This window comes from Camarhynchus parvulus, chromosome 13, assembly GCF_901933205.1.
Source record: "Camarhynchus parvulus chromosome 13, STF_HiC, whole genome shotgun sequence".
Taxonomy (NCBI): domain Eukaryota; kingdom Metazoa; phylum Chordata; class Aves; order Passeriformes; family Thraupidae; genus Camarhynchus; species Camarhynchus parvulus.
Genome location: NC_044583.1, coordinates 6,293,384 through 6,312,419, shown reverse-complemented (window position 1 = coordinate 6,312,419; position 19,036 = coordinate 6,293,384). Strand labels below are relative to the sequence as shown.

The 19,036-nt window shown below is 42.3% G+C and overlaps 2 protein-coding genes across 3 annotated transcripts; one reads left to right on the top strand and one right to left on the bottom strand.

The window, feature by feature from the left end:
- Nucleotides 1-1,870: 1,870 nt before the first annotated feature.
- NUDCD2 (NudC domain containing 2) lies at nucleotides 1,871-6,153 on the bottom strand. The gene is made up of 4 exons (XM_030957613.1): nucleotides 5,822-6,153; nucleotides 4,418-4,466; nucleotides 3,055-3,206; nucleotides 1,871-2,208 (listed from the first exon to the last, which is right to left on the bottom strand). The coding sequence occupies exons 1-4, from the start codon at nucleotides 6,008-6,010 to the stop codon at nucleotides 2,125-2,127; spliced, it is 474 nt and encodes a 157-aa protein (XP_030813473.1). The 5' UTR covers nucleotides 6,011-6,153; the 3' UTR covers nucleotides 1,871-2,124.
- Nucleotides 6,154-6,257: 104 nt separating this feature from the next.
- HMMR (hyaluronan mediated motility receptor) lies at nucleotides 6,258-18,836 on the top strand. Of its 2 annotated transcripts, XM_030957611.1 has the most exons (18): nucleotides 6,258-6,359; nucleotides 6,810-6,908; nucleotides 7,493-7,569; nucleotides 8,379-8,459; nucleotides 9,154-9,342; nucleotides 9,577-9,663; nucleotides 9,938-10,038; nucleotides 11,159-11,233; nucleotides 11,367-11,545; nucleotides 12,337-12,485; nucleotides 12,777-12,991; nucleotides 13,603-13,719; nucleotides 14,513-14,671; nucleotides 15,827-15,979; nucleotides 16,089-16,188; nucleotides 16,437-16,613; nucleotides 17,106-17,268; nucleotides 17,894-18,836. In XM_030957611.1, the coding sequence occupies exons 1-18, from the start codon at nucleotides 6,305-6,307 to the stop codon at nucleotides 17,911-17,913; spliced, it is 2,196 nt and encodes a 731-aa protein (XP_030813471.1). In that variant the 5' UTR covers nucleotides 6,258-6,304; the 3' UTR covers nucleotides 17,914-18,836. The 2 variants fall into 2 exon arrangements, with proteins under 2 accessions (XP_030813471.1, XP_030813472.1); XM_030957612.1 differs by lacking the exon at nucleotides 6,810-6,908 and having other exon boundaries at nucleotides 6,259-6,359.
- The last annotated feature ends 200 nt before the right edge of the window (nucleotides 18,837-19,036 follow it).

The window sequence follows — 19,036 nt, the reverse complement described above, 5'->3', positions numbered from 1 at the left end:
GACACAGCACTCAAGGTTTGCCCTCACCAGGGCCAGGTACAGGGGCAGAATGACCTCCCTGCTCCTGCTGGCCACACCATTCCTGATCCAGGCCAGGAGCCATTTGCCTTGGCCACCAGGGCACTCTGCTGGCTCATGTTCAGCCAGCTGTCAGCCAGTACCCCCAGGTCCCTTTGTGCCTGGCGCTGCCCAGCCACACTGTCCCCAGCCCAGAGCATTGCAGGGGTTATTGTGGCCAAAATGCAGGACTTGGCACTCAGGTTTATTAAACTTCATCCCATTGGACTCTGCCCATCCATCCAACCGTTCCAGGTCTCCCTGCAGAGCCCTCCTGCCTTCCAACAGATCAACACATGTTCCCAGGTGAGTGTCATCTACAAATTTACTAATGAAGGACTCAATCCCCTCATCCATGCCATCAGTAAAGATATTGAACAGAGCTGGCCCCAGCACAGAGCCCTGAGGGACACCACTGGTGCCTGGCTGCCAGCTGGATGCAGCACTGCTCACCACCACTCTCTGGGCCTGGCCATCCAGCCAGTTCTGAACCAGCACAGAGTGCTCCTGTCCCAGCCCTGGGCTGCAGCTTTTCCAGGGAATGCTGTGGGAGACAGTGTCAAAGGCCTTGCTGGAGTCCAAACAGATACATCCACAGCCTTTCCTGCACCCACCAGGAGGGTCACCTGGTCATAAAAGGAGATCAGGTTGGTCAAACATGACCAACCCCTCCTAAACCCCTGCTGGCTGGGTCTGATACCGTGGCCATCCTGTAAGTGCTGTGTGATGGCACTCAATATTAAGTGTTCCATTACCTTACTAGGTACTGAGGTCAGGCTAACTGGCCTATAATCACCAGGATCCTCTGTCCCACCCTTGTTGTGAATGAGTGTCACATTGGCCAGCTTCCTGGAAACTGGAACCTCACCAGTGAGCCAGGACTGCTGGTAAATGATGGAGAGCAGCTTTGCAAGCTCATCTGCCAGCTCCCTCATCACTCTGGGATGGATCCCATCTGGCCCCATGGATTTATGAACATCCAAGAGGCTCAGCAGTTCTCTGACTGCCTTCTCCTGGATAACAGGGGGACCATTGTGCTCTGCTCCCTGACACCATCTACCAAACCAGGAGGACAGTTGTCCTGAGGACAAGGCGTCTTCCTACTAAAGACTGAGGCAAAGAAGGTGTTAAGCACTTGCTCCTTCTCATCTAAGGGTACTGAGTTCTCTCCCACGTGCAATAGGTTGGTCTTAACAAAGGTTGGTTGGTTTGTGCCTGTTGTCTCTTGTCCTGTTGCTGGGTACCATGGAGCAGAGTCTGGTCACTGCTCTGAGCCCTCCCTGCAGACAGGGATGAGGTCCCTTCTCAGCTTCAGCTTTTTCTCCTCTGGAGGCTGAAGAGCCCCAGCTCCTAAAGGATATGCCCCAGCCTTTCCTTGTAGGGATATCCTTCAATGCCTTCCACAGCCTCTGCTGGACTCCCTCCAGGAGCTTCATGTCCCTCTCATCTGGAGCAGCCCAGCTGGACACAGCACTCCAGATCTGGCCTCACCATGGCTGAGCAGAGGGGCAGGATGACCTCCCTGGCCTTCTGGCAATGTTCTTCCTGATTCACCCCAGGATATAACTGGCCTTGTCCCCCAGGGCACTGCTGGCTCAGGGACAGCTCGTTGTCCACCAGGACCCCAAGGTCCTTCTCCACAGAGCTGCTCTCCAGCACATCAGCCCCAGCCTGGTGCATGGGGAGATTCCTTCCCAAGTGCACATAAGCAAGAATAAGAAGATATCCTTGCATTAAGACAAGTTGTAGATTTATAACTGATTTGTTTAGTAGTGTGTTTCTAAAAAGAAAAAACTACACACACCAAACATTCTGCTTAAAGACGTTACTTTTTTATGTACACCTTTCTCTATAGGTTGTGCCTTGGTATCATAAAGTTATCACAGCTTATAAATCAGCTGGTAACATTTTGTCTTCAGTCTGCTGGAAAAGATCTTCTTTCTCTTCACTGAAGTGATTACTTTTGACAACAATCCATTGAAGAGATCACTGAAGTCTTCAACAGTTACATGATTCCAGTCCTTAACTGTAACATGTAATTTGTCTAAAGGGTCACATATAAAAAGTTCACTTTTCAAGACTAGAAAAGTCTGGTCCTCCTTTGCTGTAGTTTCCAGAAATTTCTGCCCCACTGAAGTCAAACCCAGGGTTCTGATGGAAGTAAAATTAAAAATTGGTTAGTAAGCAAATTATTTAAAATAAAAATGCTTTAAAAAATCCCAGACACCCACAAAGAAAAAAAAAATTGCTTTTTGTTAATATTCTGCCATTGTAATAAGAACATGTAACAATCAACTTGCCATACATTTATCACAGCACTGAAATTCTTGGAACATGCATCAACAAACTGAATTGTCATAGTTTGGTTGCCTACTGCTGAAGTGACTTTATAATGCTGTTCTTGACTTAGCAAGTAGTCAAATCTGCCAGAAAAAAAAAATTAAGGAAAGTTTAAGAAAGAGATCTGGCTTTTGGTATCCTTTGAAACTGCCTTTTGAAAATCTAAGGATGGATAACAAGGTTCTGCTTGGTCTCTGCTGCAGGACATAGCCTGCTGATTCAGCTGGTTCATAAAATGTTGTAATTCTACACCTCTGCAGACATGTACAGGAATGGTTGTGTGCCAAAGGTACAGCAAAACAATTTAGGCAATTTTAGTAAAAGTGCAAGGAATGTCTTTTCCAGTGAACTATTGCACTCCATCTTACATTATAAACAATTCTAGATAATAACAGAAGTTGTGTGTAGCCTAACAAGTGAAAAGTTGTTAGGAAGATGCAATTACTAAAACAGCAACAGCACCTCCAAACTCACCTGAACTTATCACAAACCCTGCAGACAGAATAACCTCTTCAAAGCACAGTGATAAAACCTTGTAAGCATTTTATAGATATTGAACTAAAGCATATATTTCCATGGCATTTGCTCAACTTTCCTGGCCATAACCTCTGTGTGCTAACAAAACATATAAGGAGTGATTATGGTGCTTTAACTTACTTCTCTTTGGAATCGCTCCAGTGTAAGTTTCCTTTGCATCTGGTCCTGTACCCAAGGATCAGCAGCATATTCATTTTCTAACAGAGATGTCCAACAATTTCCAGCATCTCTATTTGTCTTCATCAGAACAATTCGTATCAGCTGCCTGTCTTCTGTTGAATGAAAACACATAGAGTAACCTTTAAACTCAGTCCTATGTGCTGGTTCTTTTCTTGGTTTGGTGAATTCAACATAAACAAGCACAAGCTATGAAGTAATTTAAATTCTTAATGCCAATGCCAACCTAGTTCTTGATAAATAAACATTAACAAGAAAAAAAAGGCTGAGGCAAAGACAGCCTGTACTGTCATCTCTCCCCTTCTGGCCTGTAAGATGCTGAAGCTGTTTTAAGGGATTAAACACAGTTCATAAGTACTTCTATTGCAAACATAAAGTAACCCCTTGGAGATCTTCACAACAAAGATTTAATCTACTCATATAGACAACTCTGCTAAGGCAATAATGAAAAATTTAAGGTCAGGCTTTACAGAGAGTTATTACCAACAAAAGCCAGAATAAAGTTTTAGCAACATATGAACAGATGGTGTGTATGGCCACAGAGAATATACTGAAAGTATGTTTCAAAATAAATTTGCAGTGCAGGGTGTTGAGTTCTACTGAAGTGAATAAATACAGCGTTAGCAGTGTATTTTGAAGATTATTTGTGTACTGATAAAGACTGGGCTTCACTTCACAATGTGTATTAACACTGTACATTTTAATGGCTTAAATTCCTAAATTATCAATAAATATTTAATATAAATATTGAATGGAAAAGAAAACCCTTCATAGGAAAACACTCAGCGGGCACAGTCCACAAATATGATTGCCAAACCCCAAAATATTCAGAATACTTTACAGTATTTATGATATATGGCCCAATATGCTTTTCTTCCTCATTATATGTAGGAACCTTAGTGTGATTTTAAAATTTCTTTCTGACTCTCTTGGACTGTAGATTTTGTCATTCATTCAAAAAATGTAATGCATAAAAAGTACTAATTATGGAGAGTCATAGACCACACAGCTGTACCATAACTGTTTACCTTTAAGTGAAGGTTTGCAAAAAACTTCTCACTATATGGAAATGTTTGCAATCCATTGATCAGCACCTTCCAGGATGTGGCATTTTCTCATTAACCTTAGTCTCAAGTGTTTTTGTAAAACCTCAGTTCCTTAATGCAGCAATAATGACTTTGCCTTTTTACAAAGCTATGGGAAGAAAGTAATCTTTCCCATTAATAAAGAGAGGGTAAATTATTCTGCAGTGTCTACTGGAAAGTTTTACTGTCTCTATATTGTCACTTCAGATGTAGATTATTACCTAAGGTCCACGTTCCTTCATCAGTTACTGTAGAGTCAAAAAGTTTACCCTGCAAAAGACAGGTACAATATTACAAATCAGTAAAATCTTTTCAGCATCCAGTTCACATTGAGTTATGAAGTTTTACTCACAACTTAACCACCTTGTATTCTGCTGAAAATAAATAGGGTGATCTGGCCCTACAAGTATACACTTGCATGTAGCCTGTCAAAGAATTATTGCTTATTACACAATTATTTTTTAATTGAAGCATTAAATACCTTGTTTTAGTATCTGGACTCATTGCAAAGGCTTGTGTTTCTTGGCAGGAAATGCTGTTTTTAATAATCTTGTCATGAAAATGCAAGGGTTTTTGTCAGGAGTAACATCTAGCTCTGGCACAGGATACAGATAGCATAAGCAGTTCATTATCAATATGAAAGTAAATCTGTCTTTAGGTTGGTTTTTTGCTGTTGGTTGGTTTTTTTGGTTGTGGGTTTTTTGTTTTTGGGGTTTTTTTTGTTTGGTTGGTTGGGGGTTTTTTGGGGGTTTTTTTTGGCCTTCTGGAGCAATTGAAGCTGCACACTGAAATGCTGTCCACAGTCACATCAAAATCCATGTGAATTTGTATTGTTATTTTCATAGAATCACAGAATGGATTGGAGTGAAAGGGACCTTAAAGTTTATCTGATTCCAGCTCCCTGCCATGGGCTGGGACACTTTCCACTATCCCAGATTGCTCCAAGCCCTGTCCAACCTGGCCTTGAACACTTCCAGGGATGGGGCATCATCCACAGTTCCTCTGGGCACCCTGTGCCAGGGCCTCCTCACCCTCACAGGAAACTATTTCTTCCTAATATCCAATATAACACCGTCTTCTGACAGTTTAAAGCCCTTCCCCCTTGTCCCATCACTATATGGCTTGTAAGAAGCCCCTCTCCAGCTCTTTCCATGTACTGGAGGACAGGCACCATCTGTAAAACCGCGTGCAAGTGAACAAAACTGTTTCCAATGAATGTCATTTTTAATGTATCAAACCTGTGATAAAGAACAGAGAGGCGGCACGGGTGTGCCACCCTTCTCCCAGGCGACAGCACATGAGGACACAGTCTGGGCTGTGCCAGGGCAGGGCTGGGTTGGACATCAGGAAGAAATTTCACAGAAAATGTAACTAGACAAGCATCGGATATGAGGAAGGCATTTCACAGAGAGTGTGAGTAGACCTCGGCTCCCAGAGAGGTGGCACAGGCACAGTCACAGTCCCGGGAGGTGTTTAAGGAAAGCCCGGCTGACACAGTGCTGGGTCTCAGGCTGTACTCGGTGATCTCAGGTATTTTATAACCCAGCTGAGCCCGTGCTCCCCCGGCGCCCCGCGGCCTACGCGTCGGGCGGGCCGCAGCGCGCTGCCCGGGCTGCCCGCGGTACCTGCAGCAGCTCCTGCCCGCCCACGGCCAGGGCGATGTGCCGGCTCCGCAGGCTGCAGCGCACGTCCTTGGCGCGGGTGCCCGGCGGGACGCGCACCTCGATGAACACCTCCTCCAGCGTCTGGTACCAGCGGCCCCAGGGCGTCGCGCAGGGCACCACCCCGCTGCGCTCCTCGAACGGAGCCGACATGGGACACCGGCGGCAGCGCTCGGCTCCGCGATCCGCACCGATCCGCACCGAGCCCCACACACACACTGAGTGAGTGAGCTCCGCACCGCTCCGCGCTCTCGGCCCGCTGCCCGTGCCCGCCCCGCGCACGCGCACCGCCGGCCACGCCCCTCGGCAGGCCCGCAGCGCGCGTGCCCAACGCCGGGCGCTCCGATTGGCCGAGGCGGGCGGGGCGGCGGCAGCTGATTGGCTGGCCGGGGCGCGCCGCGGCCGTTGGCCCCTTTGAACGCCGGGCTGCGGGGTCCCAGCGCCTTCATGGCCTCCGCGCGCGCGCCGCTCCGCCGCCCCCTGCCCCGCGATGGCAGCGCCGGTACGTGAGGAGGGGGCACGGGGGGAGCGGGGAGCCCTTCGGCGGGGACCGAGGGCCGGGGCCGGCCTCAGGGTGTCCCTTCCTGTGAGCAGCAACCCAGAGCGCGGTGCCTGGGGGCTCTCTTAGTTCTCGCAGGGGTCCCCTTCTAAGGTAGAAGGTCCCGACTTCGTGTCTAGCCCTGGCTGCCGAATACAGCCATGAACGTGTATAATGTCCGTAGTAACTAAAGCGGTGCCAAGCCTTGCTGGCTTCTGGCTCCGTAGTACAGCGCTGTAAGAGGAGCATGCAGAGCTTGTCACGGCTGAGGCATTGCTAGCGAAAGCGTTTGGTGATGGACGAGTCTCCCACAGTGAGATTTTGGCCGTAGGTTTACCCTAGATGTGTTATCAGTCTCGTCGAATCTGAAAACCCTGTCATTTGCCTTCATTGTTCTGGAAATCTCATTTTTAGCACGTACTCCCCTGCAAGGATCCTGTAACGTTAAGCCATCAGGTGGAGTGGGAAGTTTGCTGTCCTCTGAAGCATGCCAAGGGGTTAGGAAACAGAAGAGTAAGTAAAATTCGCACAGAACACAACGATAAGATATCTTTAGATGCTGCAATTGTTAATGCTGTTACTGCTCTGCTGCTCAGAATTTGGTTTCTCTTGCAGAGACTCATTGCCTACCTTCCAGCTCAAAGGAGCAGCTGTAAAAACATCTATTGGAATCTTCCAAAAATAGCTTTGTATGGGACTTCTACTAATTTGGGGGGGGCTCTGGAGGTCTAATAAACTACTTATTAACCTAGAGTTTAGAGATATTTTAATGCATTTTTAATATCTTAAGCATCCCTCAGTTCAAAACTGACATTATGGATCTGGATCATGGCAGGGAAACTTGGCAGAAGTGGAAATATCAAAGCTGTCACCTGGTAGTCTCTCTCTAAACTTTGTCAAGTACCCAGATGAGCAATATTGAACTGGCTGATTGCAATAAAAAAGTAGCTGGTGTTGAGTTGTGAAGTTGATACTCTAACAAACAGGTGGAATGTTGTCTTTTGTACACAATTAACCTCGTGTAGTTTTGTTGCATTTGTCTCACTGTGTGCATGCACACCCTCTTCTTCACCATTCCCTTCTACTTCCTTCTGCAGGTGAGACCAATCTGAGCAGTGAGAAGAGTGCACCCACCCCAGTAACTGCGAGGAGACTCTCATCTCTTGGATCAACAGTAAGACTCTGCTGTGGTGTCTGTAGCTGTTAAATCCCAGCTAAATCTCTCTGACTGCTTGAATAATGCAGCCTCTCCATACAATTGTCATTAATCTACCCAAGTGAACTATGGAACATATTGTTTTATCTGTGCTCCTTAAGACCTAAGCAGGAAAAATGAAACTGCTGCATCCTTGGGAGTCATGTGATAATTAAATTGGGACTGCAGAGCAGCTTGTTATTTTTGGTGCTACACTCTTGTTCTTTTCCTCTTGCTCACCATGTAAGTATGGTGTGACTCCTTTTTAAGGAGATGGTGTTCCTGCTCTCAGGGGCTGGGCAAGGCACAATGGAAACCTGGTGGTGAATGAAACAGGGAGGGGATGGTACTGCATGTGCAGGTTCCCAATGTCCTATGTAAGGATATGGATTTCAAGATTAATAGCTTAACAGGCTGAAATATTACAGCCCTGATGTCCTAATTAGGTTCATGAGTATTGATGATGTAGGATGAAATCCTGCAAAGAAACCTGAGGTGAAGATATTAAAATGTTTTTATGGCGCTTAGGGGTGCTAAAGTCTCTAGCTTTGTTAATCTTCCTGTCCCTGTGGTTATGAACTGTCCCTTCAGAGTAATGCTGATGAGAAAGTACAAGGGTAAGCCCCATCCCAACCTGATATTTTTCTGCCCTGTCTGGGAGAGACAAAGGTTTACTCTTTATTTGGTGTGTGACTTTGTAGTATTGTCTCTATGTAGCACCACTCTTGTATTTAATTGTGTTCAGCTGCTATGAAGTTAGAGATTTCTAACATGTCTCTCTTCCAAAGCCAGCTAATGGGATTGTGAAGACTAAAAAAGATGTTCTGCTTCTGAAAGAGAAAAAGAAACAGAAGGCACTGGAGAAGGAGGTATGAATCCATGGTGTGAGTGAAATCCTGTCATGTCTCCTCCCACTTACAATAATAAAAAATACCAGCTGATAGAATTGGCCTCTTTTGCATCAGACAATGCACAAGCAGTTTACAAACAGCTCTGCAAAAGAAGGATTGATATCAGATATTATGGATGTACAAAGCTCATGGAATTGCATTATTTCCTGCTGATTGTGAATGACTATTCTGTCAGTCTTTTCAAAAACAGAATTCTGTTGGCTACCTCAAAAAGGTTCTGTTTTATTGAACAATCTCTAGCTAAAATTTTTGCTCACTAATTGTCATACTTTTAATGCTTAAGAGGCACTCTAGACTGTATCAATAGACTTCAGTGTGGTAATTGGTGCCTCGTGTCTCAATGTCACATTCTGCCTTTTTGTCTCTCACAGCCAAAAAACAGAGTTGGCTTCTGTTGCCCATTAAACCTAAGACTATTTTAATTTTAACATTTTGTACTGGCTTGGAAGCATAAAATAAGTCAGATGAAATGTTCCTATTGTATGGTGTGTGATAATGGGGAATTGTGGTAATTCTGTGATTTCTTTCCTGTGAATAAGAGTTGCAGATACATGTTCTGAATGAAAGTAAATACAGTTTGGATACCTATGCCTGTGGTTTACTTGCCTAAACTAATGTTAGTAGGAAATAAAGAAAATACCTCATGTTTTAGATTCGTGCATTAGTGAGAGAACGTGGAGAGCAGGACAAAAAACTTCATGCTCTGGATGAAGATCTTGTAAAGATGGAAGCAAAGCTGAGTGCTGCAGTTCAGGAGAAAACCTCTCTTTCAGCAAATGTTGCATGCCTGAAGAAACAACTTCTGGAGCTAACAAGAAGCAATGAGCTACTAAAGTCAAAGGTATTCAGACAAATAAATGCATCTTGGCTTTGTCTTTGCTGTTATTGAGCTTCCTGTGCAAGAGGAAGATTTACTTGCTGATCAGCAGGTGTTCTAATGTAAAGCATGTCTGGTTTGGGATCTTGTGCCCTCCTGTCTAAACAGAGTAGGAGGGGAACACTTGGAAAGGGTTGTGTGAACAGCAATTCATAGAAAGGACTTACACTTAGTGGTTTTATCTTCTTTTCTAACCAGCTGTCTGAAGATGGTGTGCAGAAGAAAATGAGCAGCTTGTGCATGGAATTGATGAAGCTCAGAAACATGAGGGATGCTAAGGAAAAGGTATGACCATTTGTACAGGACATTAATTCTGAGCCGCTCAGGAATAAAGCCAGTGATCCTCAGTATAGTTTGAAGCTCTTGGTGGTGGTTGTTGTTCAACAAGTGGCTGATATCTTTACAGAGGGATACTTGCAATCACATTTAGCATAACAGCTGGTGCTATCATTAAACAGGAGTGATGATTAAATTTTATTTCACCACTGTCTCCCACAATGCCTTTTTATTTACTAAGTCTCATTTTAATGTTAATATGGTGCATTTTGGTTTTTTTCAGAGTGCACTGGCAAAGCAGGAAAACATGGAAATGAAGCTGCAGGAAGTGCAAAGGAATCTAGAGCATTCAAAAGGAAAAGTAGCACAGTTAGAAGAAAAATTGTAAGTGCTAGGAAGATAATTACATGATATGATATGACCTGGCTGTGTTTCCATGCTTATCCTTTGTAGTAACCAAAATCAAGGCTGTCTCCCTACTGAGAAGAAACAGACATTATCAGTGTTTGGAATAAATACAGTGGAATGAAGTTCTAACAACTGCTGTGGTTTGATAAAACAACCACTAGAAACATTGTTTCTCTAGTGTATCTAGAGAAACACTAGATACACTAGTGTTTCTCTAGTGTACCTATTGTATCAATTTTCAAAATACAAACTGTATCATGTCAAGCTTTTGTCTTCCAGTGTGGTGGGTGGGGTTTTCTTGGGTATGGGCTGGGGAGGGCAGACATAGGTCATTAGAAAAGAATTGTTGTTCAGGTTGGAGGAGGACATTTGTATGGATGGGATATTTCTGGCCCTTTAGACTACTAAGTCAGGAATAAGCAAGAATAGAAAAGCATTAGAGCAGGAGCTGAAGTCCTAATTCAGCAGGCATTTGGCTTGGATTTGATGAACACATTCATGTTCTCCAGAGAAGTGCACTAAAGAGCCATTGTGGTGCCTTCAGAGCTGCTTTGGTGCAGACACGTGCTCTGAAGAAAGGCAACTGCAGAGTCTTAGTTTCAGCAGCTCTAAGTAGATAGAGAGTGGGTTCTAACTCAGCACTTTCTATTCTGCCCAAAAAATGTCATGTGCTGCACAGGAACAGTGCACTAACGTGCAGCCTGTTGCTGAGGATAGTGACCTGAGATGAACTTCCAGCCATGTTCAATGTCAGAATTGGCACAACTGGCACTGCAGAACAAACTTGGCTGTGAAAATACACAAAGGTAATAATGCAGGTAGTGCAGGTCATAAAGGGAGGAGATGCTGATTTGCTAAAAAAACTGCCTTATGTTAATGCATTATTGTGTTTGTGGTGTATTGCTTGTGGCAAAATGTGGCTTAGCATCTTTACTACAATGAGAAGACTATGTGGAACAGGGATGAAAAAGGGGTAGAATCACCTCTTAGAGCCAATATCAGTTTTTCAGCCAACCTGGGAGATGAAAAGTATGTGTTACTACTGAACTCTGGATTTTTTTAAAATACATCTGTCATAAAAACTGTCTGATTTTAGGTCTGCTACTGAGAGAGAGAAAGTTGAAGAAAAGTCTGACACTGAAAAACTCTTGGAATATATTACAGAGCTCAGGTAACAACAAATTATTGTCAAGAAGGCAGTTTTCCTCTTGAAAACCAACAGTCCTAAGCATTTTCCTTTGTGTTGATGTGTAAGCTTACATACAAAACTTAGTGGTAACAAGTGCCTGAATTTTCTTCTACAGTAGTGTTGCAGAAACAGCAGAGAAATACAAACTAGAAGTTGCTCAGATGGAGGAGACACTGAGTAAGAAAGACCAAGATATTGAGATCCTGAGGAATACCCTCAAAGCAAAAGAGGAAGAGTCATGTAAACTGATGAAAGAACTTAATGAGAGGTGTCAGTTGCTTCAACAAGAGAAAGGTAGTTGTAAGTTCTTGTACACTGTTCCGTATGTGGGATCACTCCCAGGTATTAAAGCACCTCAAATAGGTGTTTTCTGAACTGTCAATTCAGACTGTTTTCTTCTAAATGAGAAGTCAAGTCTCTGAGCTCCAGCTGGAAACACCAAGGCATGTTTTTAACAACAGGGAAATCACATCTGACATCTTTTAAGTCTGAATTGGTGTTTCCATGGAGGGTGACTTGGGTGCATAGTATACAATGAAAATTGTAGGAGTGGCTTTAATCTGAAAAAGTGAACACTAAGAAGTTCTTGCTCCTTACTCTTCACTGAGAAGCAGTATAACATTGTGTGAATTCACTGTTAGCAGCTTGTTCACAGATTCACTGAGGTGCTGGGAATGTGGCAAGGATCCTTCTTCACCTCCTTACTCCTCCTCTCCCAACTCTAGCAACTGCCATCTGAGACATGTACTCACTTTTCTGTACCAGCTGCCTTCTGTGTGCTAGCTTGTGGAAGAAGCTTTGGGGAACTTGTGTAGTTGCTTTTCCCTGCTCTTCTGGTGAAGGCCAATTGCTTGGTCCAAACACTCCTACTGTTAAAATGATTTTAAAGTGGTTACCCTGAGCCAATTTTGAGGAGTTTCCAGATGGGTTGTAGGTATGGATTTGTTCTGTGGGGGGTTTTCTTTGTGTTTTTGGTAGTTAGGCAAGGAAATAATGAAGATAGAATGGAAGTATTATGATTAATATGTTGTAGCTATTTGAATATAGAAAAGGGAATTTGTTATATTGGAAATTTTTCTATGCAGAGAAAGAGGTGTCTGAGGCCAAAGGACAGCTCCTGAGTATGAATGCTGAAATAGAAGCCCTGAAAAAAAAAATTGATTTGGTGGAAAAAGAACACCAAAAACTCCTTCAGAAACATGAGGAGGTCATCTCTCAGCTGCAGCAAGAGAAGGTAAATACAGGCTACGAATTAGTCTAAAAATAAATTGCAATCCGAAGGACTGGCACTAAAAATTGTTGTTTGCACATTAGATATGCATTCCACAGATTAAGTTATCATTAATATGGCAGAGTGGATACAGGCCTGCAGAAGCTTATGTAATCTAATAGGTCTAAGAACCATTCCTGGTGGGATGGGGGTTTTGGTTCTTCCCATAGATTCGAAACTTAAACACTGCAAATTAGCTCTTAACTACCTAGGAAGTACTGGTAGTTTTAAAATCTGTGGTACTCTGGCATGCAGGAGTCATCTGCATCAATGCAGCAGAAGTTACTGGAGTTTGAAGATGAAGTAACAAATGAGAGACATCTTCTGGAAGAAGAGCTGAATGGTACCATGAAGGAGCTGAATAAATTGCATGCAAAGGAGAAGAAAGCTGAAAAGTTGGTGAAGCGACTGGAACAAGAAATCAAATCTCAAGGTCTTGAACTCGCACAGATGGAAGAAGAGTTGAAAGGGTTTGTGAAAGAAACTTTCTGATTCAAGCTTTGAAAGGAAAAATATTAAATTAGTAGTGTAAGCAGAGCTTCTGAGCCCAATTCAGGTTTTAGAGACCTGAGCAGATCTGAAGTTATTTCTTGTGGATTGTTGATTATTGATAGTGATGAGATCTAATCTCTAGCACTAGTAACTTGAGTCAGTATCAATAGTAATTTGAGTCAGTTTTACATTGCTGTAATTTAAAACAAAAAAAGCCAGTTGGGATTTGCTTGAAAGGCTGGTATTGTAGTGCTCTGACTTTGCTGTGCTGGATAAGATCTGTGCATGTTGTACTGGCTATTTCTGTCCTGGAGAAGGCTATGACAAAAATATTTTCAAGCCAGTTGTTTCTTGTTTAAGTTTACTATTAGGTCTTCAGTCTATTCTATAGCTCCCTTGGAAAATAAGGGGCGGGGCCAATCCTTAGTAACACCTGTTATGAAGATTGTGCTTTAGTATGTAAGAAATTACTAGTTTGTCACAATTAATTTATTGCTGCTGCTTCAAGCTTTCTGTAACTGATAGCAGCATTTGGTGATGCGTTCACACATGCTTCTCTCCAGAGTGCAATGCAGATTTTTTATTTCAGGAAGAATGCAGAGTTGGAGCAAATCAAGGCAGTGCATAGCAGTGCTGTATTGAAAATCCAAGAAGAGCACAGCAATACGCTGCAGGAACTTGCAAAGATTATAGCTGACTTTGAAAGGTATTTAGGTTTTATTAATGTATAGGACAGGCATTATCTCTAAGATGACAATAAAATCTACTGTTCATTTATGTGCCACGTGTGAGTGTTGGCATGGCATTTGAGCAGAGGATTTTGTGATGGTGTTTGGTGGCATTAAGAATTTATTTCTTGAGTACTAGGCTAGTATAGTGACACAGTATCACTATCTAGTTCAAGAAGTTGGATATTTCTTCTTCCAAAATGTAACCAGTTGGAGGAGTTCAGTGGTCTTGAATCACAAAGAGATTTGTAACTAGTGATGGTGTTCTTGACAATGCAATATCTTGCCACAAGACCTATATAGACTCAAAATTTGCATTGAAAGTAGTTTCCTACAGTTACGTAATTCTTTTACCTTTACATATTCAGGTGTAGAAAGTATATAAAAATACTGTTATTACTAGGTATGTGTGTCACCCATGAAGGATCCTGTAGGATATTTGCCAATGCTAACTACAGACAGTAGGTGCTTTACTGTTTAAAATAAGTTTCAGAGGGAGTAAGTCCTTTATGTTTTAAAATACCTACAAAATATAGTAATAGCTGTATCCCAGAGTTTGTCATAGTGTTACTGCTTATGGCTCTATGGAGCTGTTGTGGAGTTGTGGTTTCTTTCTTACCTTTTGTATGCCTGTACACTGCCATATCTTCAGGTTATAAAATCTTTGATACTTGCTAGCACAAGCTTGTATTGCTCTTGTAAGGTGTGAACATTTCCATCTGTATTTTGCCTGAAGTAACAAGGTTTTTCTTATTTGTACTGTAATACCAGCTACAAGAAAGCATCAGCTGAAGAAATTTGCAGTTTTAAACTGGAGAATTCCTCTCTGCGAGAAGAAGTTGCCAGCCTGAAAAAAGTAGGCCAAGAGAATCTGCAGTTGCTTCAAGAAGCAGAATGCACTAAAAACAAAGCAAATGAAGAATATGCAAGGTACTACACAGACAGACTTTTTCTTAAGCTAAAGAATGCAAACTGAGGCTTGCCTTTCTAACTAGAACCTCATGTGATGTTCTAAAGGTCAGATCAGTATTTGGTGTAAGCTGAAGTTTCTTTTTTTTTCCCAGTCCAGAAAGTTGAAAATAATGCTAGACAAGAATCATTAAGTTTATATGCATTAGAAAACTGGTCTGTCCAATCAGTTATTTTGACTTTTGTTTATATGTGGAACATAGAGGAAAAGGAAAATACTTGACTGAAATATCTAGGAATATTGTCTCTTCCAGAAATATCAGTTACAGTGGTTGTTCTGCAAATGAGATCCCCAGGGGTGACAAAGAAATACTTAATGCAGAACTCACTCTCTGCCACTCCAGTCTGAATGATGTCACCTCAAATTCTGCTCACAAGCAGATGCCAGTTAATCATCCATGAGTTGCCACACTGTGATGGTATAAACTGAGGTCCTCTCTCTGCCTAATATGAGGCACCACAGTGCAGCTGATGAGAAACAACACCCAAGAAGCTGGATTAGGCCAGTAGCTGAGAACATGCTGCTGACTGTCTAACAGCAGTTTAGTGATCCATGTTCTCTATGGTTCTGTGCTGGTTAAGATGCTGCCCTTTCTTTCCTCCCACCTGTTTAATGTCTCCAGTTTTCATTAGAGCTGGTAAAAGAAAAACTGAAGAGCTGTTTCCTGGCTGAGGTGGCAGGGAAGGGATGGAGCAAACAGCTGGGGCTGTAGAGGGCGTCAGTGCTTTTGGGTGTAGGGTTTTTGAAGTCTTGCATACATCCACACTGAACAGTCTTGATTAGTTCCTGCTTGAGCAAATCTCTCCATGTAAAGCTTAACTACTAAACCATCCCTGCTGAAAGCTGTTGACTTGAACAACCTTAAATGAGCAACATAATCTTTCTTTGCTTCAAAAGGACTGCTTGCATCCTTATAGGAAAAGGTAAAAATGTTGTTCATCTTAAACTTAATTGCCTTCTGTACTTCTGTTTTCTTTGTAGCACTTTTTATGTAAACCTTTATTCAGTTCTACTAACTTTTCAACTGTGGTTACTTGTGGGTTTTAGATTCAGTGTAGTGGAAAAAAGAAGTAAAAAATCAAGGGCTCATTAAGAAATTATGGTATCTTCCTCAGGATGCTTTTAGAAGTCCAGACCAAGCTTGCACTAAAAGAAGCAGAAACAGAGAGAACAAAAGAGTCTTGCCTTGCACAAATGACTAAACTTCAGGAGAAACTCGAGGAGCAAACTGAAGATCTGAAAAGAGAACTTGAAGCAGAAAGATCAAGGTGACTTTCTCAAACTTAAACTGCATATGATGACATAGCCAAGTTTTATTGGGAAGAAGTGCTGAGAGCTAACAAGGAACATAACAAAGCTCTGCTCCTTGCTTTTTAGGAAAACCATAAGTGAAGATGTGACCTCTACCTTAAAGAAAGAGATCCAGACCTGGCGTAAACTGTATGAAGATTTACATAACAAAGTTAAGCCTTTTCAGGTGTGTTGTGAAGTAGGTGTTTGTTAGTATCTGTTGACATAAGACTTTTGCTCTTGGCTCAGGTTCTACTCTTGAGAAGTAAATATGCTGCTTCCCATTCTAAGGCATTTATTCTGCAGTGGTTTCCTAAGTTGCTATCCAATGAGCCAGCTATTCCCTTTCCCAAACTAATCTTCCTTAGTAGATTTCAGTTCAGTAAAAAGTTGTGCTTAGTTGAAAGATTTCTAAGATGTTGACATTTATTTCAGCAACAACTAGATGCTTTTGAAGCAGAGAAGAATGCTCTCCTAGAGGAGCATGGGGCAGCCCAAGAACAACTGAATAAACTGAGTGATGCATATGCTAAACTACTTGGCCACCAGAACATGAAGCAAAAAATCAAGCATGTTATGAAGCTGAAGGAAGACAATGTCCACCTGAAGCAGGTTTGTGAAATGAAAAACTATAAATCTGCACATTACTAATGTTTGTTAGTTACTCTAAATATTTACATATTAGTCCTGCAAGCTACTTATTTCTTAGTTTTTAAATTCTCTGCATGAAGCAGATTACAATAAACCACCAGACTCCAGAAATGCCAAGCGTTTTATTTTTGACTGAATTTACAACATACAGAGGGATCAGCAGTACAAATAAATACCTTTAGTCTTAGCTTGGTTGGCTTTCCTTACCATTTTGGGGGGTCCTAGACTTAATAAATCATCTGCTGAAAGTTTCAGACTGCCATACCGCTTAGTGATGTTACACAGTACCTGCACGTGCTGCTGGTTTCTCTACACCTGTGTGTTTGGGTTGTGTTTTAATGCCACCAATAATTGTCTCTATGTTTAGCATTAGGCAAAATGGCTCTCTCAGTAAATGATGAAGCAGACTCTTCTCCTGTTCTTCATCTAATATCCAAGTCTGGTTTTGCCTAGGATGTGTCAAAGCTGCGTGCATTGTTAGCCAAGGAGAAGCAAACCAACAGGCAGCTGCAGGAGCAGCTGTGTGCAGTACAGGGCATCAAACGCTTTGATCCTTCCAAAGCTTTCCAGCATGATAGCAAGGAAAACATTCCTCCAAAAACACCTTTAAAAGAAGGTAAGTGTGAGATTGATGTAGCTTTTGTCCCTCTTAAGCTTAACCAAGGAAGGTATGAGAGTCTTGCACAGTCTGCTGCATCTGAGGGAGGTGAATGACGTCTCTTGTTCCACAGCAGATGTTGGAGGCTGCCATCAATAGGGCATTCCCAGGGTACTTTCCAGGCCAGATCCCTACAGCCTGGCAGGAATAGGTGGTATGCCAGGTCAGACAGCAGAGCCATTTTCCTTCTGTCACCAGCTCACGTGTTCTTGCTGATGAGGTGACAGGAAGTGTCTCCTGCACAGGGCATAGGGTACAAGTGGCTCAGCCAGACCCCTTTGCACCCTGGTTCTTTAGCTGCTACCTGGCAGGACCTTACACCACTGAAGGTGCCAAGGAAAGGTGCAAAAGGCCTGCAGATAAATGGGGAGTGGAGGAACAGATGGAGAGAACATGGGGGCACACTAAGGGAAGCAGGGTGGGGGAGAGAGTTTCATTGTAGTGTCTGTTCCAGGGTTTGAAATCCTGGCTTGCCTGCAAGGTTCATTGTAGGGCTTTCTGCTCCCCAGGAGACAAGAAATTACTTAATGTGGTAGGAGCAATAAATGGAAAACTCACTCTTATTAACATTTTTCCATTGCAGGTAATAAAAACAAAATTTGAAGTCTTCTTGGTATCAAGAAATTAAATCACCCATAAACTCGTGTGCTCAAGACTTCAACAGACTGCCTCTTCAAGGTGACTTTGGATGCTGTATATAATACAAATCAGTAGGAGCCCTAGAGAAATTATCTAAAATTATATATTTTTAGAAAAACTATGTTTTACTGAGAAGCAACAGGTGACAGCACGTTCCTGACTCCTGGTAACATCCTTACAGGCATGAACTCTGAAAAGTGTTCACTGTTGCACATTTTGGATATGCTGAGGCTGCTTAGTTAGGTTTTGAACAGAGCATTTTGAGTTTGGAAAAGGAGAATAAGCACTGGAGATTATGATTACAAATGAAATTTGATTTCATGTGAGTTTTTTGATTTTTATGTTTTTAATTTTTTTTTCGCATCTATCCAGTGTATACAATTCTATGTTAAATTAATTTTGCTGTTTATAGCTGCTTTGGTACCAATGGCAGCAATACTGCCAAGAGATCTTTTTACTTCTGGGGCCTACACACTATAGAACCTGAGTAGAAATGGGACTATACACTTAATTTTGATATTTTACAGGATCTATATTCAGTATATGTGAATTTCAATCCTGGGGCTAGGTGTTGCAGCTGTTCAGGTCAAAGTCAAATCGACTGCATTTCTCTAAATGTTTGTGTACTGTGACTAAGATTAGTGTCTTAAGAGCAATGCTGTGTCCACTGGACTCTTAAACTGCCATAAAATCTTTGTAGCCATCTGTTGTGTGTGATCAGTGCCACAGTGACAGGGAATAACAACAGAACCTCTCTCACTTGGGTGGGAGGGCACCACAGAACTCACATGCTTTGTACAGACTGGAACTTTGGCAATGGGGAAAGAATCTGTTAAACTGCATTGAAATTTAGGAACATTTTGGCGCAATAAAAATTTTAAATTAAAGAATTTGTCTATTTCCTTTGCAAACCAGGTATAAAACACAAAATTACATTACAGTGGGATTCATCTAATGTTCTTTTTTTCTACTCTTGTCTTCAAAACAAAGCCCAATGTCAGTCTTGCCTCAAAAACTACATATTCTCTAGTCTTAGGGAAATTATTTAGCTGAACTGTACAAAACATGCAGCCTGCAATTCTCTTAT

Bases quoted from the DNA above. Each gene is read 5' to 3' on its own strand.
- HMMR (XM_030957611.1), top strand. From the start codon at position 6,305: ATGGCCTCCGCGCGCGCGCCGCTCCGCCGCCCCCTGCCCCGCGATGGC. The intron at 10,039-11,158 runs GTAAGTGCTAGG...GTCTGATTTTAG, and splicing joins GCACAGTTAGAAGAAAAATT to GTCTGCTACTGAGAGAGAGA. The intron at 16,189-16,436 runs GTGTGTTGTGAA...CATTTATTTCAG, and splicing joins ACAAAGTTAAGCCTTTTCAG to CAACAACTAGATGCTTTTGA.
- NUDCD2 (XM_030957613.1), bottom strand. From the start codon at position 6,010: ATGTCGGCTCCGTTCGAGGAGCGCAGCGGGGTGGTGCCCTGCGCGACG. The intron at 3,207-4,417 runs GTAATAATCTAC...TTCATTCAACAG, and splicing joins TGAAGGAACGTGGACCTTAG to AAGACAGGCAGCTGATACGA. The intron at 2,209-3,054 runs GTAAGTTAAAGC...TACTTCCATCAG, and splicing joins TGGAGCGATTCCAAAGAGAA to AACCCTGGGTTTGACTTCAG.